The 21,419-nt window shown below is 58.3% G+C and overlaps 1 protein-coding gene across 2 annotated transcripts in view; it reads right to left on the reverse strand.

The window, feature by feature from the left end:
- Positions 1 to 21,419, reverse strand: part of LHPP (phospholysine phosphohistidine inorganic pyrophosphate phosphatase) — a 127,207-nt gene that overhangs the window by 46,450 nt on the left and 59,338 nt on the right. Inside the window, exon 7 of one of the 2 annotated variants that reach the window (XM_077877288.1) lies at positions 19,092 to 19,111. The exons of the other annotated variant lie outside the window; for it this stretch is intronic. Coding sequence (XP_077733414.1) covers positions 19,108 to 19,111 — 4 coding nt within the window. The 3' untranslated portion in view covers positions 19,092 to 19,107. Of the gene's footprint in view, positions 1 to 19,091; positions 19,112 to 21,419 lie in introns of those variants that run through there. 2 annotated transcript variants of the gene reach the window in all.

Raw genomic sequence — 21,419 nt, forward strand, 5'->3', positions numbered from 1 at the left:
GTTGCCTTAATTAGCTCGGAACCCATTGATCTATGGATTATATTAGGTTTATAAGTGTAATTACCTTAACAGGCATATGGATTACAATTATGCTCCAATTAAACCCCAAGCGCATGGCATATAAATCAGCCGAGGGGGCCTCCTAATTCTTCAGGGTCGGGCTGTTAAAATGCTGGGGCTGGTCCTGCGCAGGCTCAGGGGCATTTGCGGGTTTGGAGGGAGGGGGAGAGGGAGGTGGGCCCCATGATCTCTGGCGTCTCCCAAAGGATGGTGGCCACGCGTCCAGCCGGTCAGGCCTGATTTCGAAACGGCGGCCGAGACGGGCAAGGCGCGGCCCCAGCCTGCGGGGCAGTGTGCGCAGCATTAGGGGCTGTGCCCGGCCTGGCCGCTGCGGCGCGGCGCCCCCTCGGCCCCCTCAGCCCCGGGCCCCTTTCTGCCCTCAAGGAGATCAGGACGCTCAGCCCTGCAGGGGGAGACGGCTTTCTCTCCTTATCTCTGGAGAGGCTTGATGAATATTATTAGCCTACTTTCCAGGGTGGGGGGTGAGGAGGCCATGGGGGCAGATGGGCACGGCGGGCAGGAGGGCAGGGGTCAGGGCGATGGAGTGCCAGGAACCCCCACCCAGCAGCCTGGGAACCGGGTGACGAGGCGACAGCAAGGAAAGGCTCCGGAGGACAGCCCAGCAGAGCAGGGAGAGAGGACGGAGGTGCCTGCAGTTAGTGGAGGGATGAGAAGGGTCCTGGGGCCTCAGGACACTGGACCTCTTGCAGGGTCCCTCAGACGACCTGCAAGACCACACAGGTGGCCCGGCACAGCAGCCTCTGAAGGCCCCAGTGTGAGCCCCGGCTCCGAGGGGAGGAGGCTGGCATCCCAGCAGGGGCCAGGGGTGGGAGCTCCCGTCTCCCCTGCGCCCTCCCAGGCCTGTCACGGCCGTGGACTTTCCTCCTGTGGAGGCGGGAACCACTGGCATCTGAACGTCAGAATGCTCTGGCACTTTTGCCACCGTGGCAAAGGTGGCTCCTCTGGCCCAGGGTCCCAGGCCCCCTCTACCCACTTTGGCTCTTGCCGTTCTGAATCTCCTGCTCAGGGCTTCATCCCATCCCCTGGCCCTTACCTCCCTGAGCTTATGGAGGGAAGTGCCACCCCCACCCGAGCCCATGGGGAGGCAGTGGGGGACAGGGCTGTGCCCGGTCAGCAGGCTTCCAGGAGGGGACTGGGGTGACGGAGGGCGTCTGGAAGTCTGGGAGGTGGATGTCTGTCAATGGCCGAGTGTGACCACCCAGAGGGCACAGGAGGGTAAGAGTCCAGGGCCTGAAGGGCGGTAGGCAGGCTTGGAGTCTGGGGGGGTGGGTGGGTGGCAAGGCAGGGGGAACAGGGCTCCACCCCTCTGGGGATGGGCCAGCTAGTCATCGGTCACCCGGCCTTCCCCTCTGCTCGGTTTCTAAGGCAGGGGGGGTAATGAGGCTGGGGGGTGTTGTCTCCTCGGGAGCCCCGGGGGGCAGATGGGCGCCGATGCTGGTGGGCATGATGAGGATGAAAACCAGCACCAGGGGAGGTGGTGGCTCCTGTGGTCCCATTTTACAGATGTGTTACATAGAAATAGAGGCACAGCAAGATCACAGAGAGAACCCAAGATCGCAAGTTCAATTCAGACCAGGGATCGTTGCTCAGGCTGTTGGGCTCCGCGCTGGGCTCGAGATCCCCACCTAGACGGAGCCCTTATGTGGGGCACAGGGCAGGCCCCTCGCTGCCAAGGACGGTCTTTACCCCAGGACACAGAGGTGCTGGCAGGGCCGTGAGCGGGCGATTCAGCTCCCCCGGGTCTGCGTGTGCCGGCTGGGCCCTCCTCGCCGCCCTGGCCTCCCTCCCCGCCAGCTGGCATCCCACAGCCCGTTTTCCAGAGTCTCAGCCTGGAGAGGGGAAGCAGCTCTGCCTTCTCCACAACCAGTGCATGTGGGGAAAAGTTGTGCACACGTGTTCACAGGCAGGAAGGGCGGGCCCGGTGCACGCTGGGGCCGGGCCCTTACCTGGTGGTCCCCCCTACTGCAGCCGGACCACCCCTTCCTCCACCTACACAGAATTTTGAACACAAGTACTACAGGGAGAGTGGGGATGGGTCCTCTCTCCTACAGCACACAAGAGCGGGAGGCAAGGGCCAGGGTCAGCCACACGCCCCCTGCCCCACAGCAGCACAGGTCGGGAAAGACGGTACAGAGACGACGGCAAGGACAGCGGACCAGGCTCCCTCGGCCAGGAAATGAGCTCCCCAGCGCCAGAAGTGTTCAAGCCCTGCTTGCAGGCACGAAGAGGAGGAGTCCATCCAACCCCCCTCCTCCAGGCCTGGGAGGGGCTAGGAGACGGGCCATCTGCCTTGCACCCCAAGGTCAGGACATCTGTGCCACCCATTCCCTCACGGCCAGCGATTACCAAGCCAGACGCTTCACAGACACAACCTGATTTGATTTAATCCTCGTAACGGCCGACAGAGAGGCATTACCATCCCCAATCACAGACAAGAAAGGCAAGGCTCAGAGAGTCTGTCACTTGCCCCAAAGTGCCCCATCAGGCAGTGACAGAGCCAGGATTCAAACCCGAGCCTCTGATCGCAGACACCAGGCCCTCTGATGCAGCCAGAAGCCGGCCCGGCCTGGCAGACGCTTCCAGACTATTCCATGAGGGGAAAGAAGGCTCACTCCTGCCAATCACAGCATCAGGCCCCGCAGGAAGCCCACATCCTATGCTCCAATGAAGGGCAAAGACTACCAAGTGGTTTCTTCTAGGAGTTTCTAAGGTTTTACACATAAGACCGAAGCTTAAGAAAAAAAGAAAGCTGGTTTTCAGAAGGAAGGCTCAGAAACAGTTCCTCCTTTTCCTTATGCTTCTGAATTTAACAAATAAGATTCACTCATCAGAGGGCTCTCTGTCCACGATGCGCTGCTGGACATGGTCTTGTGGGAAAAAGCTAATTAGACTAGATCTGTATATTCGACTCAGTTCCCGGTCAGGCCTCAACTTGATAATCAACATTGCTACTTACAGGTGAAAAGAGGCCACGCATTTGAAAATGCGTATATTTATTCTAAACTGTCCCCCTTCTCGTTTCTTTCCCGGTCAGGGTGGCTTGGCCAGTGAGAAGACCCCGCTGTCCGGGGCCCAGGGTCCGGCTGAGGCCCTGCTGGACAAGCTGTGTGGTTGACCCCAACCCCTGGTCTGTCACTTGGAGCTCGAGACTCGAAGGCCCAACCATCGGCGGCTGGGGGGCTCCACCTGGGGGTCTGACAGGCCTCTCCAGCATGAGAAGGCCAAGGCAGGAGTGCCCACGGCCCCACAGCCCGGCTGCCCCCTTGCCGCCCCCCCACCCCCACCCTCTCAGCCCTGCCCGTCTCTGGCTCTGGACTGAAGTGTTTTCAGACGAAATGACGAGATGCCCGTATTTGTTCCAGTCATTGCTGTGGACAGGCCTGGCTGATACCAGTTGTGACAAAGCACCACCAACTGGGGTGGGGGCGGGCGTGGGGGGTTAGCGCGCGCGAGAGACATTCTCTCACAGATCTGGAGGCCAAGACTCTGAAATCAAGGTGCTGGCAGGGCTGTGTTCCCTTCAGAGCTCCTGGGGAGGGCCCCTCCTGTGCCTTCCAGCTCCTGGTGGCCCCAGGCGCCCCTGGGCTGGTGGCCACGTCGCTCCACCTCTGCCTCTGCATGGCCAACTTCTCCCTGTGTCTTTCCCATCTCTTCCCCTCTGTTAGGGGCCCAGTTAAAGGCCCATCCCACTCAGCCCTGGCCTCAACTTAATTAAATTTGCAAAAGACTTTCAAATAAGGTCACGTCCACAGCCCTGGGAGCGAGCACCCTCACCAGCCTGGGCAGCCTGCACCTGCCGGGACCTCCTTGCAGCCAGAAAGCCTCCCCTCTGCAGCAATGTTGCATCACCAAGCATGGAGCCAAGGTCAGGGGCCTCAAGGTCAAGGGCAGCTTTTCATGTCCCCAGCACGGGCCCCAGGGAGACCCAGAGTGGAAACCTCCCCCAAGACACGGTGGGATAAAGGCTCACCCTTCTGCATGCTCAAACCTCACCCAGCGGACACCGGGAAGGACAGGCTGCACAGTTACCAGAACTTCTCTTTTCTCCACAAAGATGTACATTAGTAGAAATAATAAAATCATTAAGAGAATCTAAAGTCCAAACCATTGAAGTGACAAATTGGAAACAGTTCTAAAACATGAAAATAAGCTTAAGAAAGCATATTTTTTCATTTGTAATGGAAAACGCTGAAAGGAAAGAGGCCGAATATCCATTAACGGGGGATTGGAGGAGTAAGCCAGAGCATCCACACCAGGGGCGGGCACGCAGTTATTCAAAAGCATGAGCCAGCACTTCTGCTCCCACTTGGCGGGTGGCCAGGATGTGAAGTGAGAAAAGCAAGGTGCAAAGAAAAACAGTGCGATCCCATTCTTTAAGAGATAAACAAGACGACCCCCATGTGTACCTGCGGGTGTGTACACGGGCGCGAGCAGAGACAGAGGCTGAGCAGATTGTTAACACAGATTATTCCGGGATGGGGGTGGGGGTAGGAGAGAGGAGGGCAAATCGGTGGAGAAAATTTTAAAGACCGTAACAAAAAGGACAATATGGATGGTATAATGTTAAGTGCCAACGCAGAACACAAAATTCTAACTACAATATTATCTACAAACTGGTATGAATGAGGGACACCCAGGTGGCTCAGTGGCTGAGCATCTGCCTTGGGCTCAGGTCGTGATCCCAGGGTCCTGAGATCGAGTCCCACATCAGGCTTCCTGCATGGAGCCTGCTTCTCCCTCTGCCTCTCTCTGTGTCTCTCATGAATAAATAAATAAAATATATATTTTTAAAAAACTGGTATGAATGAGACCTAAATGTGCATATGGACCAAGAGGGACTGTGGAATGTGATAAGGAGAGGGACACTGGGGAGGTGCGGCCGGGGGGCAAGGGAACACAGAAGACCCACACTCGCCACAGGCCACAGGAAACTGCAGGGTGTTCAAGGTAGGGGGCAGGGTGATGGAGAGCGCATTCGAGGTCCTTCTCCCTCCCAGGGAAGATGGACTGGAGGTGATGCAGAATGCGGACAGGATGCCCGTGTTGGTGTGACTGAGCTCGGGCCATGGGTGGGGGTGACTCAGTGACTGAGGAGGGTGGCCGGGGACACAGTCTACGGAAGCAGCAGGGACCGTGTGCTCACGGAGAGGCACGACTGGTGTGAGGACCCCTGGGTGGAAAGGTCAGGGAGGTGGGATCCTGGGCTGGGCGCAGGAGCCCAGGGAAGGCCTTGGGGTCTGGAGGTTATCTTCCCAATGCAGACACCCACAAGGCCTCACCTGGGTGAGGGCTCTTGCAGACACCCGCATCCGGTGCGTCCCTTAGCTCCTCTAGCACGGGGACAGCCAGGCTCTCAGAGGGCGTGGCTCTGCATCCTGCCCTGCTGCCCATTAGCTCTGGGACCCCAGGCAGCACCCCTCCCTGCTCACAGCCACGGTGCCCTTAGCTCTCAAATGAGGGCCCTTCCTAATAGCCAGATGACATGCAGACAATGCCTGTGGCCCATGTGCCAGGCCCGCCAAGGGCTCGATCCGATTTAAGTATATGTGCTGCCAAAGCGAGCACCCCACCAAGGGCTCGAAAATGGAGCTGTGACCTTCACTGTCACCACCAGCACCAGCCACCTGCCCTGCTGCCCTGCTATGACTGGTCCCACCCAGCGCCCCGTCCCTTGTCCATAAAACAGGGATGGGAGCATTGCCTGATTCTGAATTTTAAGGGAGGGTGATTCAGGAAGAAGGGCACAGAAAGCACCGCCTGCAGAAGTGCCCCGTCCCCACCAGCCACTGTCACTGCCATCCTCACAGACATTGCCACCATCATGGTCAACGTCACGGCCAAGGCCCCACAGCTGTGGAGGAACAGGCCGTCGGGAACGCTAAGGCCGGTGCCTCCAGAGGGAGTGAGGCTGCACTAGGACAGGCTGTCCTAGGAGAATCATCCAGACAATGGCGTGATGAGTTTGGCCTTGTTTGGGAGGCAGTGGGGAGCCTGCCTTTGGCCCAGGGCCTGATCCTGGAGACCTGGGATCAAGTCCCACGTCAGGCTCCCAGCATAGAGCCTGCTTCTCCCTCCTCCTGTGTCTCTGCCGCTCTATCATAAATAAATAAATAAATAAATAAATAAATAAATAAATAAATAAATCTTAAAAAACAAAAAACAAAAAACAAAGGGACTCTCACGGGAGGGGAGCTCACCGGCACGGCCTTGAAGGTGACCATGACACCCGGTACCGTGGCAGCCATCTTATGACCACGAGGTGACAATGTGTTCCCCCCAAAGGCCATTTCTAAATTGGGGTAAAAGTCACAAAACATAAAATTCACCATCTCAGAAGGTGCACTTCAGTAGCTTTTGGTGCATTCACAACGTTAGGCACCCATCACCACGATCTACTTCCAGAACATTTCATCACCCGCAACGGAAACCCCGTACCCATTAAGCGGTCAGTCCACCAATTCTGGCTCCCCTGCAGCCCCTGGCAACCACTGATCTATCTTCTATCTCCACAGATTTGCCTATTCTGGACGTTTCTATAAATGGGACCAGGCAACATGTGGCTTCTCGCGTCTGGCTTCCTTCCCTCACGCCATGTCTGCAAGGACCGTGCGTGGTGCCGTCTGCCACAGGGCCCCGTTCTCTTTTATGGGTGAACAGCATTCCACTGTATGGGTACACCACATTTTGTCTTCCATGCATCAGCTGATGGACATCTGGGTTGTTTCCACTTTGGGGATATCGTGAATAATGCTGCTCTGAATATTCGTGTACATGTTTTTGTTTGAACATATGTTTTCAATTCTTTTGAACCTAATTTTGTATTCATTAGACCTAATGTTGCTTTTTTTTCTTTTTCTTTTTCTTTTTTTTTTTTTTTTCTTAAAATGCCCCCCTTGTCCATGCCGTCTAAACTTCAGGCTTTAGAAAACTTGGATTTACCCTGATACTAAGGCTGGTGGGCCAGAAAGACAAAGACAGCCCTTGTGAACGGCAGTGCCAGGCCGGAGTCGGAGGATCGCCGGCTGGGTTCTTAGGTAAATAACTACCCTGAGGGTTGAGGCCACTGCTGGTAGAGCGTCCTGTCAGCTGCAGCCAAAGGCGTCCTGACGGGAACAGGGGGTCATGACAGGGATCCAGGCCAGGGGCGCTGACAGCGGACGCGGTGGCTGGCTTGAAATATTCAGGCGGGAGAACAGGAAGGCTTGGCAGCGGCAGGACAGGACACAAGAGGAATTTAGGATGGCTCCGGACTTCTCCCGGCAACTTCTCGGGCACAAGTACAACAAAATAATTCACTGTCTTATTATTTAGCTAATAATTTGAGCAAATATTTGGCAGGTACATCTCAGTGCCTGGCAGGGGCCAGGCATTTGATAAATGCGAGTGGCCGACGGCCAGGAATGGAATGATGCGTGCAGCACCCAGCCTGCTCCAGGCACAGCAGGCATGAAGCGACCCTGGCCCTTCGTGGCCACCCAAGGTCAGGAGAGGGTGGCAGTCCAGTGGCTCGTCCCTTCCACCCCCTGCTGCTCCGAGAGATGCCCCCTGCAGACGCTGTGCCCCTCACGAGTCCTACACACCCTGGACCTCCCCACCAGCCCGGAGAACGGCAACCCGGCATCACCCCGATTCCAAGCACACCCCCGAAACAGACGCCTCATCACTGCCCCACCTCCGGCCTCCTGGCTCCATCAGAGCCGTGGTGATGTCTGTCCATCGCTGGACTTACCGAGCTGACCGCAGAGGCAGCTGCATCCCCCACCCCCACCCCCCCAACAGAGCTTCTCACCTCAGTCTCAACAAAACGACATCAGCCTTTATGGTAAAGACCCCGGTTACACCTGGCAATTTGGGGGAATATTCAGGAACCACAGTAGTGTCTCTCGTGGTTTCTGATTTTCTTGTTACTGAAAACCAACACGAAGCCTCGGGAACAGGTGAGTTGAAATAACAGTTGGTTTGGACGCAGCAGTGATCATCTGTGGCACTTTTACGGGGAGCCAGGCACGACTCGACGCGACGTGCATGATCCCACTCAACTCCGCGGCAGCCTGCGAAGCCCGCGTGATCGGATACCCCCATGTCCGGATGAGGATGTGCATGTCTAGAGGGGTGCACACCGGCTCGGTCACCTGCTCCCAGGGAGCCACCTCCTCTCCCCCAGAGCTTCTCTCGGGCACAGGAGCCCCTCCTCCTCCAGAGGGCTGTGGGGCCAGGCCGCAGCTGAGGACCTCGTTCTGCCCTGGGTTGGGGGGTTATGGGGGCGGCGCCAGCAGAAGAAGGCGGAGAAGCTCCATCTCTGGCTCGGCTCTAGGCACCGACACACCTCGGGTACAGGAAGACGGGATAAGGCTGGGAGCCACAGCCCCTCGGGGAGCCAGCCCCGACGTGCAGCACCATGGCAGCACATGGGTCACACCTCCACGGGTGCCATCCACCCATGGGACCCAACTCCACGGGTGGGTCACACGCAATCGGCATCCAAGTGCTGGTGTCTGTGCCAAGAGATGGCCTCACCCTACCAAAGGCTGGCTGGGCACCAGACGCATTTACTTGTCAGGTCCTGTGAGGTCGGCATCCTTCTCCCCACTTCAGAGATGAGAACGCGGAGGCCCAGCCCAGCCAGGCATCGTGCCGAAGCTTGTGCTCACGGCTCTGATCACATTCTTGCCCTCACCCCACATGACGTCGTGGTGATAAGACATAAAAACAGGTGCCAGGTCTCCTGCAGGGAGGGGCTGCCGGCCAAGAAGTGAAGTCAGGGCCTGTCAGTAAGTCAACATGCTGGCTACGCTGGCTTGAGCGGACTGGCCTGCCTGCACTTGGCATCTCAGAGGGGTCCACGCAGCTCTCCAGACTCTGGAGGTGGAATGAGGAGGGGCTCCTCTCTCAAAGACAAGATCAGTGGCCCCTGTAGGGTGCGAACCTGACTTGACTCAGTGGCATTTCTTGGATGTGTCCTGGCCTCTGCCAAGGTCAGGGTCCGTCCAAGGCAAAAGTGCCAATGGCCTCCAGCCAGTTGTTCTTGCGCCACTGCCCACAGAGCAGTACCCAGGGTTCCGGGCACACAGAGGGCCCGATGACAGCCCCTCACACAGCTCCTTACCCCGATGTCCCATTCACACCATCTCTGCACTCGAGCCACTGAAGCCCAGCCCTGGCCCCTGGGGGAGAGAGCTGTGCCCCCCCACCGCAGCTCTGCCCTTAGGCCTGCCTTCTGGCACGCCTGCCCTCCCTGCCCACCTGCATTTGGGCACCCGAGGCCTTGCAGCGGGACACCACCCTCCATCCCACGCACTCACCATGGGTGAGGGACCTGCAGTCACTCACACCACACATCTAACCAGGGGGTAGGTAGAGCCAGAAGGGACCTCGAGAGACTCCTCTATCCAACCCCCACCTCTTCTGGAGGCTCGGGCCGAGTCACAGCTGCCCCCCGTGCAGCACCCCGCCTGCACCTGCTGTCTCCCCTCCCAGAAGCATGTGTCTCAACCCTTAGGTCTCATGGTGGAAGAAGATAGGGAGAGGTCTCTGACCAGCAGCTTCTTCCTGGCGCCGCTGGGAATCCCGGCACGTCTGGTGTGCAGCAGGCTTAGGGCCCAGGAGATGGACGCACAGGTCCAACACCGGGATGGGTGGTGCTGAACGGGCCTCCTCGAGGGCTGAGCGGGCAGGAGGGCCACTCCGGCCTCCGACTCCGCACGTGGCTTCCTGGGCCCAGGCTCAAGAGGAGCAGGACCAGGGAGGTGGCTGCATGCGCAGGGCTGGGAGCCTATGAGGAAACGAAGCTCTTCCTTCTGGCCTTGCCCTGCCCCCAGCTCTCGTCCCCCCAGCAAACTCCCTTGCACCCCTCAGAACTGCACTTGGGCTCTCCCTCCTGCAGGGAGCCCCCATTCACCCTCTGGGCTAGCTCTGCATCTGTGGGCTCAGCCCCCGTGCCAGCCAGCCCCAGAGGGAGAAACTGTCTATACACCAGCTCCCGGCCCCGCGGACCCAAGGTTTCTGCAAAGCCAGGTCTTAGCGTCCCTCTGGCAGGAGCAACAGTCAGGGAGCGTTTGCAGAGTGACTGAAAAACCCCACCGTTGGAGAAGCGTCGCTGCCCGATCACAGATGCCCTGACGACGCCACATGGTCCCACCGCCCACCCAGCAGACCCCCACCTTAAAAGGCCGAGACCATGAGAAAGAAGAGCACGTGTGCTATGATTCCCTTTATAGAAAGTTCCAGAACAGGCAAACCAATCTCTGCTGTTTGAGGTCGTCAGGGTCGTGGTTATCTCAGGGGATGGTGACTGAAGGGACCCAAGGGGGTCTGGGTGAGGGAGGCTGGTCACGTTCTGCTTCCACGGGCCTGTTCACGTCCTAAGCTAGTGTGACCAAGTTCTGTATGCTGTTCTGTACGTTACCTGTCAAGAGTAAGTTTTAAAAATATAAAAAGAATCCTGACACCATTGATGGAACCCTGACCCCGAGGCTGACAGTAGCCAGGGGTGTGTGCAAGGCCACTCAGCACCCTCATTAGCCCGGCCGATGAAGCAACTCAGGGGCACTGATTCTCTGCCCTTTGACCCCGCTGTCCAGGAAGGGGGGGAGGGGGGAAGGGCATAGGCCACCCCATGAGGAGGGTGAGCCAGGGCTGCATGTGCCCCACCAGGCTGGGCAGGGGCAAGGCAGGGAGGAGAGGCACACGCACCCCCCCACCCCAGGATCTCCAGGGCCACCCACCACATACACACTTGTTGAACAGGTATGTGGAAGTGGATGCTGGAGCCTGCCCGTCACTATCTGCCACACGTCCTTTCCACCGTGCCACCAGCAAGTCTGCTCCTGGCCCCTGGGGGCTGTGGACTGGCAGGCATGCCCAGAGCCATGAAATGGTCATGTGGGGAGCGGGGCACAATTCCTCCCACCCAGGGGTTCCAGACACAATGGGGTAATAGGGCTTTGTCTGCACAAAGGGGTGGGGGAGGGACATGCCTGGCTCAGATCTTCTCTGTCTCCCAGGCCACCCTGGGGCAGAGGGCTGCAGGTGTCACCAGCCTGCCCTCCTGCTCTGCTGGGCTGGCAGCTTCCCGACAGGTTGCACCCCGGAGGATGCAACCCCAGGCTGGACCCCAGGGAGCTTTGATGGGAGGCTGGAGGCTGCAATTCAGTGAAGACACAACCACATCCCAGAGACAGGAACACGCTTGGAGCAAGTGACTCCTTGAGCATGCTCTTAACTTTTTTTTTTTTAAGAAACAGGCAGAACAGGGACACCGGGATGGCTCAGTGGTTTAGCGTCGGCCTTCAGCCTAGGGCCTGATCCTGGAGACCTGGAGATCAAGTCCTGCATCCCGGCTCCCTGCATGGAGCCTGCTTCTCCCTCTGCCTGTGTCTCTGCCCCCATCTCTCTCTCTCTCTCTGTGTGTCTCTCACGAATAAATAAATAAATAATCTTGAAAGAAAGAAAGAAAGAAAGAAAGAAAGAAAAAGAAAGAAAGAAAGAAAGAAAGAAAGAAGGAAAGAAAAAGGAAGGAAGGAAGGAAGGAAAGAAGGAAGGAAGGAAGGAAGGGGCAGAACAAAATGCTGTGATTCCCTTTGTGGATTTTCCTCTTTGTGCTTTTCTCTACTTTCCCAAAAAGATATAGATTTCTTTTACAATCTGAGAAATTACATTAAATTTTTAAAAAGGAAAAAAAACCCAATCACTGGAAGCAATATCAAAAACGTTAACCCCCGACAGGGTTGATGGCGCTCTTTGGGGTAAAAATGGCTTTTCCCTGTGCTGCTGTGTTCCAGCCTAGACAGGCCCACTGAACCCACCACATGGCAGATGAGAAATGAAGACACACCCCAGCACCTGCTCGGTACCAGCAACTGAGTTCGTGGTGTGAGGGGCCCTGGCATCCAGGATGTTCCATCTTGAGATAAAGGCCCTGAGCCCAGAAAGACTCCTGTTCCCAGGCTCCCAAGTCTCAGCCTTCCAGAGCTTCTCTGCTTCGTCCCATGGGCATGACTGCTCCTGGATAGGGGGGTGCAGTCCCAGCTGTGGGTGATGCGGCCTCAGGCAGTGCCCCACGTCAGGTGGGTCATGAACTTGGGTCCCTGTGGGGTGTGCATGTGTCAGACAGACAGCTAGATGCCACTGGTGAAATGCAGGTGGGCTGTGCCCACAGGAAGGCCCGTGAAAGTGAGGTGGGCAGGGTGGGCAGAGCAAGGAGGCCATCAGAAAGCCAGCATGCAGGAGGAATGAGGCCCAGAAAGAGGATTCTGGGAGAGATGGGCCTCCAGCATGGCTGAGCCCCGGGCTGCACAGCTGGGTGGAGTCAGTGGAAGACTGGCTCCCGCTAACTGCCCCATTCCCCCGCTGGTTTCATCCTGCCCATCTCTCTGGTCCCCGAGTACAGGTAAGGCCCGAGCAGCCTTGATGCAGGAGGGCAGCTCCCCAGCACCTGCTCTCCAGTCCGTGTGATGCCACGAGGGCGGGAGCCCCTGGGAAGCCTACAGAGGCCCCTGGCACCACCTGCCCTGGACAGCCCCAGCCCGAGCACTCAGACTGGAAACAGAATACCAGTGCCGCTCGCTGCTGGTGGCCAACCCCATCTCTGTGCCTGTGTCCTCACCTGTGAATAGGGAGACATTAATCTCACCCAGGGTGGTTGTGAACATCATCTGTAAACATCTCGTCAGTAAACGAGTGGAAGTCACCCTGTGGCGAGCCTCACAGACAGGCCGGGAGCCCCAGAGGCTTCTGGTTCTGGGACTGTGAGCCACAGGTGTGTCTCAGGAGAGCCCCTCGAAGCCCCCTCTCTGCTTCCATCTGTTGGGGCAAGGGTCTAGGGTGGACATAGGTGGCTTGCCACTGGAGCACTCTGGCTCCAACTTTTGGGAGGGACAAGGGCCCAGTCCTGTGGCCAGGACCTAGGAATGGGCTCAAGGGGACAGGAGAGGGGACAAGTGTCTTCTATGAACTGCCAAGTGCGCGGATCCATGGGTCTTGATACCTGTACCTCTGCTGCTCCTGGGGACTGGGGGCCCACCAGGGCCTGTCAGAGAAGATCTGCATGCTCCCCACAGCCCTCAGGCCCCTGCCCTGGCCCTGCCTGCAGAGCCCGGCTGCTGAGCAGCACAGGAGCAGGGGAAACCGGGTGGTTTTCTAGGTAAAGTGGGCAGCGGGGTGCAAGAGGCCGGCCACAGCAGCCCGGGGTCCCTGGCACAAAATCTACTCAAACTGTGAAGGGCAGACCAAGTGAACAGGGCGTGCTGGGAAGAGGGCCGGGGTGTGAGGCTGGGCCACGTCAACAGTAGGGGTGTCTGGTGGAAGAAGCTGGCTCTCTTTCAGAGAGAGGCTTCCCTCTATTCCAGAGATCACTGCGTACAGGGCTCCACACTATAGTGAAAGGTCCCTCCTTGTGTGGCTCCCCTGCTCCCAGCCCCACCACCACATGGCAGGGACCCAGAGCCACATGGACCAGGAGGGACAGTGTAGGGCCGCGTGCCTGGGCTGTGGGCCCCTGCTCGGGTGGGAGACCCCTGGCCTCTGGAGGCTGACAGCTCGGGCACACCCAGAGCATCTCCCCAGAAACGGGCTCACACGGCTGCAGAGGTGCAGTGAAGAGGCTGCAGTGACACATGGACCCCAGTAGCTGCAAGGCAAGTCCCTCCCTTCCACAGTTATCCTGGGGCCAGTTTCCTCAAATAATCACCCTGACGGGAACACCCATAAAGATAACACTACTCAGCATTTGCTGAGCACTCACTATGTGCCAGGAAATGTGCTGAATGCTTTCTGCAGGATACGCTGTTCTATTCTCCCCAACCCGAGGGTTAATACTCATTTCCATTTTATTCTTTTATGATTTACTTATTTATTAGAGACAGAGGGGGAAAGAGAGAAAGAGATAGAGAATGGGGAGGGGCAGAGGGAAAGGGAGAGAATCCCAAGTAGACTCCCCACCGAGTGTGGAGCCTGACATGGGCTCGATCTCCCGACCCTGAGATCATGACCAGAGCCGAAATCAAGAGTCAGATGCTTAACCGAGTCACCCAGGTGCCCCTCATTATTCCTTTTTTTTAAAAAAGATTTTATTTATTTTTTCATGAGAGACACAGAGACAGACAGAAGCAGAGACACAGGCAGAGGGAGAAGCAGGCCTCATGCAGGGAGCCCGATGTGGGACTTGATCCCGGGTCTCCAGGATCACACCCCAGGTTGAAGGCGGCACTAAACCACTGAGCCACCCGGGCTGCCCTCATTATTCCCTTTTAAAGATTTGGAAACTGAGGCCTGAAGGGACTGGAGCAGGATGGGAAGGCAAACAAGTGGCTTTGACCAAAGATGCTTTGCTGCCGTCCCTCCAGCGTCCCCAGCCCTCGCCTTGGGGAGCTCAGGGGAGGGAGGGCATTTGGGTTTCAGGATGCTCGGTGAGCCACAGGGAACACCTGGGGGCCCACCACATTTCCTCGAACCATCCAACTGCCCCGGAAAGGGGCCGTGACTAACCACTCCACACTAGCAGTCTGTCTGCCCGAGCTGCGGCAACCGTATTCTCCAATCCCCGTGAGGCCGGGGTAAAAATAACTCAATCCCTACAATATTTTGAAAAATAAAGTGCCTTGAAATGTCATGGGAGGTAGCACAAACTTCTCAGGAAGTGCTTGCTTCCTTGGCCACGCCTGTGGCAGGAATCGAGAGGCAGGGGGAGCGCGGGGGTGAGCACTCCCAGCACCCGGGATCCAGGCCGCTCTCCCACGGCCCTGGGAGCCACTCCGAGGCCTACTTTTCTGTGAGGTGCGCGGGGAGGAAAGGAGCCAGAGAACTCCTCAGGGCTCTCCACACTCCCGGCCCCTGGAGCATCAGTCCCCAGAGCTTCACCATCGCCGCTCTCTTCCAGAACCGGGTCGCGAACCGTCGGTGGGCAGCCGCAGGGTTCAGGGCAGAGGGGCGCGGCCCAGCCCGTCTCGGGGAGGCCACCTGTCCCCTGGGCCAGCGGGGCAGCGGGGCTCCGAGCAGCAGCCTGCTCTCCGGACGCTGCGGGACGTGTGCAGGCCGGAGCCCGGGAGCCCCGCGCCTCTCTTTTCTCCCACAAAACATCCCGACGGGGATCCCTGGGTGGCGCAGCGGTTTGACGCCTGCCTTTGGCCCAGGGCACGATCCTGGAGATCCGGGATCGAATCCCACATCGGGCTCCCGGTGCATGGAGCCTGCTTCTCCCTCTGCCTGTGTCTCTGCCTCTCTCTCTCTCTCTCTCTGTGACTATCATAAATAAATAAAAATTAAAAAAAAAAAAAAAAAAAAACATCCCGACGGGGAGAGAAGAGGAGGCGACAGGGAGACCACGCTCTGGGAGGCGGGAAGGCGGTGGCAGGGCTGTGAGTGGGTCAGGCCCGCGGAGGCGACACCTGCAGACCGCAGGAAAAGCGACAGCAGGGTGGGCCCAGCCCTCGGCACCGGGCTGGGAGGCTCTGGGGACGGGGGTCCCCGAGGAAGGGGAATCGGATTGGCGGTGCCCAGAAGACGGCTCGTCGTAGCAGAGGTCGAGGACCCCGCCAGGTCCTAAGAGGGTGTTTCTGTCACCTGGGCCACAGCCCCACATCTGAGCCCTGTCCACACCCCTGTCTCTGCTCTGTGGCCGCGTACGTGTGGGGATATAAACCGCACGCTTATAACTGGGCAACACAGGCCCAGCAGCGTTTGTTCACGACGCAGCCTACACTACTCACACCCGGCTCATCTCTCCAGGTCCCACCCTAGAGGCCGCAGGCACAGAAATAGGAGCCGGGAATAGGGAGCTCGGCTCCTAGGGCTGGCCCTCACGCTGGCCACGCGGCTGCCTGGCCTCAGTGTGCCTCATCTGTGAAGTGGGGACAGTGCGATGGGTGAGATAGAGCCCAGCTGGGATCTACAGCAGGCGTAGCCCGTAGGTAGCGTCTTGATGCAACTGCAGAAGCGCTCGGGGAAGCTCCGGGCTCACGCCGCTGTCTGCTCCGGGCCTGGGGCTGGCCAGGGAGGCAGCAGGTGCTCCGGGAGGGCCCGCCTTCCCACCTCGCCTGCCTGCAAAGAGCCTGCTCCGGGCGGGCGTGCCTGCCGCCCCCTCTCTGCAGCCCTGATTCAGGCCTCCAGCCCGGGCCCCACTTGCAGCCACAACGAGGAGCCCTGCCACATGACTGAGCTCTGACACCCCCAACATGTTCCTAGGCCCCCACGATATCCCCAGGCTCCATGTGCCCAGGACCTCTCTCAGCAGCAGGGAGGCAGGGGCAGGTGGGGAAACTGAGTCTGGGCAAGCTCCACAGGGATTATAAGTAGAGACTCTGGGGGTTAGACATACCTGGTTCAAAAAAAAAAAAAAAGAAAAAAGACATACCTGGTTCAACTCCCAGGCTGCTACTATCTCTGATGCTCAAGTTTCTCATTTAAAACCCAGAAAACTGTATTTACCCTACAGGCTGGTTACACAAAGGAGGAAATGTGCCACTTCCTGGACCTGGCAAATGCTGGAATATTCCAAAAAGACTCTTGCCATCACCTGAGAGATCAGGAGGCCTGAGCCACCACATGGCAGTCCGTAGCAGAGCCAGGAGGCCCAGTCCAGGCACCCAACCCCTCATGGCCCAGTCCCTCCACCCCCCAGCAGCTAAAGGACTTCTGACAGCTTCCAACGTGGCCTGTCAAGAGCCACTGTCCAAACCAATCCTTGCCGGATCCAACCCAACTCTCCTGGGGCTGGAGCTGCGGCACAAGATTTGTTTTTTGTTTTTCTTTTTTAAAAAGATTTCATTCATTTATTCATGAGAGACACACAGAGAGAGGCAGAGACACAGTCAGAGGGAGAAGCAGGCTCCATGCAGGGGGCCCGATGCGGGACTCAATCCCGGGTCTCCAGGATCACGCCCTGGGCCGAAGGCAGCCGCTCACCTGCTGAGCCACCCAGACGTCCCACAAGATTTGTTTTTAAACGTCTCCGATTGCCAATGGCCTTCTGCCAAATGGGAGCCTGTCCTGCTTCCTGCCTGCCTTCAGAGGGTCCCATCCACAGGAGCCCTGAAACTCTCTGCTTCCTCCCCTCCCTGCCCGCCTCCAGCCTCCCCAGCCTAGGCTCACAGAACCCTCCGGAGACTTCTACTTCAGCTCCAGGACACGCCAGCTGGGCTCCCTGGGGCCCCGGGGTCCCTCAGCTTGCCCACCACCCCCAGGTCTGGGAGCAGGTGTTCGCAGGCCTGCAGAGGGGATCTGGAGCACAGGAGGCACTCAGCTTCCATCCTGGTAGGTGGAGAGGCAGGACAGGAGTTTATTTTAAGCTCTCTTATATTGGGTTGGGGGAGTGGGTGGCTTAGTCGTCTGCCTTTAGCTCAGGTCATGATCTCGGGGTCCTGGGATTGAGCCTCACATGGGCTCCCTGCTCAGCGGGGCATCCACTTCTCCCTCTCCCTCTGCCCCTCCTCCTGCTTGTTCTCTCTCTCTTAAATAAGTAAATAAAATCTAAAACAGAAAACCCACTACTTGGTATGATGGGGTGCCTGGGTATCTCAGATGGTTAAGCAGCCAACTCTTGATTTCAGCTCAGGTCATGATCTCACAGTCTTGAAATTGAGCCCTGAGTCAAGGTCCACGCTGGGTATGGAGCCTGCTTCAGATTCTCTCTCTCCTTCTCCCTCTACCTCCCCCCTCCCAATAAAAATAAAATATCCTTCAACAGTTTTGTATGAAGACACTGGTGCTTCCCCTTTACTGGCAGGTTCCAAACAGATGAACCCACCTCTTCTCCCTCCTGGCTGACTGTGGCCAGAATAAAGCCAGAAATGACTTCCACACACCACCCGGGTCCTGCCAGCCCCCCAGACACAGACAGTATCCATGAGACCCGTGAGGCCTCCAGACGGAGTGCTGGGGAGGGAGCCCAGGGTGGCGGGGCCCATCTGGCTGTGAGGTGGGGCTGCACGCATAGGCGGAGGTCGGAAGGGCAGGGAGGGGAGGGGGCGCTGGTGCCCCTGCCATGCCTGCCTCCCACCCAACTCCTGGCCTGCCTCAGCCTCCCTACCTGTAAACGGGGAGGTGGGGTGGGGATGGGGAAGATCAGTGCTCCTCAAAGTTGTCACATGCTTTGAAGGAGCAGAACCTGCTGGGACACTCAGAGGCTAGGACCCTGGGAATTCACAAGGCACCCGATCCCGACAGGAGAGCTGCTCCAGCTGAATGAGGGGTAGGGTCTGGAAGCCCCACCTGGATCGCCCTCATTTCCAAGGGACCAGAGCAGAACTGAGGCTCGTAGTCCCCAGCCTGATGACCCTGAGCCACATTCTCTCTGCCCTGCAGCTTGGAGCTCCTCTGGCGCCAGTGAGTGGTTCCTCCCGGCTCCAGCCCCCACCTAGCAGGACTTCACAGCACTTGCCCCTGGCGGCTCACTTGATTTAAAAGTCCACCGGACTAACCTAAAACGGTACAGAAACAGATGGAGAAGCAGTAATCACAGGTAACGGTGCTCACGCTGGACTATGGGTTCAAAGGGCAGCTCTCTGACCCCAGGAGAGTTACCTAACCTCTCAGAGATAATAATAGTTAACCACCCCATACAGCTGCTTTGAGGGTAAATGAACTAATAGAACAGTCTCTGGTGCAGTAGGTCCTGCGTCTGTTGCTGTCACAGTTTGTGTTTTCCCAACGACCTTAGGAAGGAGACACGTTACCCCACCACCTACAGCGAGGAAGCGAGCACCAGAGAGGTTAAGTAACCAGCCTACGGCCAAACAGCTGAGCTGGGATTCACACCCAAGCAGCAGCTCCCAGAACCTGTGTGCTTAACCACTGGGCTCCAAAGACCAGGGCACACGAGAAGACACTCAGATTCCATGAAAAGTCTTTATTTGGAAATATTTCCAAGGCCTCACTGCTACGTATACAGCTGGACCAAAGAGCTCTTCCCAGCCGTGTGTCAGTCTGAGCCGGAAACCATGAGAGATCTCAGTCAGGAACCGGGGAGGGAGGGAGGGAGGGGACAGGCAGGCTCACCTGCACCCCTCAGAGCATCCTGCAAGAGCAACAGTGTCACCTGTAGGATATAGACAGAGCACAGAGAGAGAGAGAGGTCAAGTAGCCCATGCAGGGTCACATCCCAGAGACTTCATCCCCTGCCTTGGGGCTGCAGAGTAGGCTCCTCCCCAGCCCCCGTGCACCTGGGCCAGGGCTGGTCAGGCTGAGAGGCACCCACCCAGGGCCTGGTGCCCACGCCGCTGCTGCTTCCGACAAGCCAGTGCTGCCCCCTCCCTGCCAGCAGCTCTCCTTACAATCCCATGATCAGAGAAAACGCTACAGTGCTCTGGTGAGAAGACCCAGGCCGACCCAGCGCCTGCCTCCAGGTACTGAGATCCCCAGCACAGGGTCGGTTGGGGGGGAGATAGCGACACAAGTTCCCCAGCAGTGGCCATCCGGCTAGCCCCATGCGGGGCGTCTGCTCCTGAAACACAGGTGACCCTGCTATGGGGCCTCCTCCTGCGGCCCACCCACCTCTCAGTCATGCTTTGGGGGCTTTCAGAGATCCTTGCCGCAGCAGAGGGCTCTGCTCTAGCCCGCCCACCATCTCCAGGCTCCCACCCCGGCTCCCTTGGGTTCTCAGCCCTGATGCCCTAACACTGTCATTCAGAGCCTGCAGTGTGTCCGGCCCCGTGCCCACTTTGGGTAGGACAGAAGCAGGGCAAACACAGTCCCTGCTGGTCGGGTGATCCCCTGTGCTGCCACCCTCACCCTATCCGCCTTATCTCCCCGCATTCTGCATCTCACAGAGTCCCCTTCCAGCCCCATAAGCCCCCTGGACACACATTCCATGCCCGGCACTAGACTGGGGACTCTTCGTCCGACACACTGCTGAGCACACACAAGAGGTGCTTGCAAAGCTGAGCCGCCTTTCCAAATCACTCTGGGTGGCAGGAACGGACAGCCGTGGCGACAGTGGGATACAGCTCCTTGCATGAGGGTGAGGGAGGCTGGGAGCAGCCACCTGCTTCTCCCCGCACAGTAAGCTGGGAAACAGCCAACCGCACCCTCTTTACAGAAAAGCCAGCTTTTCCAATCAAGCCTCTTCCCTCCTGGGTGAGGCCGGCCCTGTGGAGGCCGTGCCACGCTCCGCCGGCTGCCACAAGGCTAGGAGCAGCTGAGACCAGCTCGGCTGGACCAGTGCTTCCTCCTCCCGGCCCCGTCCAAGTACCTAAACTTGTGAGCACTGCCAGCCATCCCCCCACCCGAAGGGAAGGCTGCGAGCCGGTCTGCGAGGATGTTTTGGAAATCGGAGGACATGGTCTCTAGGGGCAAATTTTCAAAGTGGTGCCGTGACTATCCTGGTTCATGAGCCCCGTGATTCTACCCAGAAGTGGGGGCCTGGGGGAGCCTGCCCTCAGGAGTGCCCCGGGCATCGGGAGGGTCAGGTGGGCAGCCTCGGGCCCTGCTGTGCTGTGCATACGTGGCATCTCCCTGACTCATCTCCTGCAGCTGGGTGTGTATCGAGCTCCTCCTGGACCAAAGGTGCTCAGGATGTAAAGGAAACCGCCCCCCCCATCCCCATCTCAGATGAGACCTGAGGCTCAGAGCTCTTCCTGCTGGAAGCGGCAGCTCCAGGATGAGCTGGGGTTCCTCTGTCCTGGGAGCACGTGCTCTCCCACAGTAGCGGAGCCCAGGGGACTGCCCGGAAGCCAGCCACAGATGGTCCCTTCTCCCATACGGACACAGACACGGCAGGGCTTGGCGTTCATCCAGGCACAGGGACAACGGTGACAGACATGGGGGCAACTGCCCTGCCACGGCCTCACTGGCTGGGGAGACCCGAGGTTGAGTCAGCTTCTTCCCCAGAAAACAGCACTCACTCCGCCCACCGTGCGGCTGGAAGGGAGCTACAAACATGACAGTGGCCAGGAACCTGAAGGGCCTCTCCCAGCGGGGAAGGCCGTCACCGCTCAGCTTAACCAGCTCATGCAAGGCATCGTGGGGAAAGCAAACTTGGCAAAGACTCATTGCTTCACTCAAGAATCAGGGTGGGAGAGAGCAGGCAGGCAGATGAGGCAGCAGAAGTCTGGGGTCTTTCCTGCCTCCTCGTGGGAGGGTAGCCCATGGCCCCCCAGGCTTGGGAAGGGGTCCAGGGCCCCATGTAAGGAGGCTCTGGAGTGGTGAGTGGGATGACAGCCTGGCCACAGAGAAGCGGGCACCCAGCAGCCTGGCTGGGGAGGAGCGGGCACCCAGGAGCCCAGTCGGGGAGGAGCAGGCACCCAGGAGCCCAGCTGGGGAGGAGCAGGCACCCAGGAGCCTGACAAGGGAGGAGCAGGCACCCAGGAGCCCAGTCGCGGAGAAGCGGGCACCCAGCAGCCTGGCAG

This window comes from Canis aureus, chromosome 29 (genome assembly GCF_053574225.1).
Source record: "Canis aureus isolate CA01 chromosome 29, VMU_Caureus_v.1.0, whole genome shotgun sequence".
In the NCBI taxonomy this organism is placed as follows: domain Eukaryota; kingdom Metazoa; phylum Chordata; class Mammalia; order Carnivora; family Canidae; genus Canis; species Canis aureus.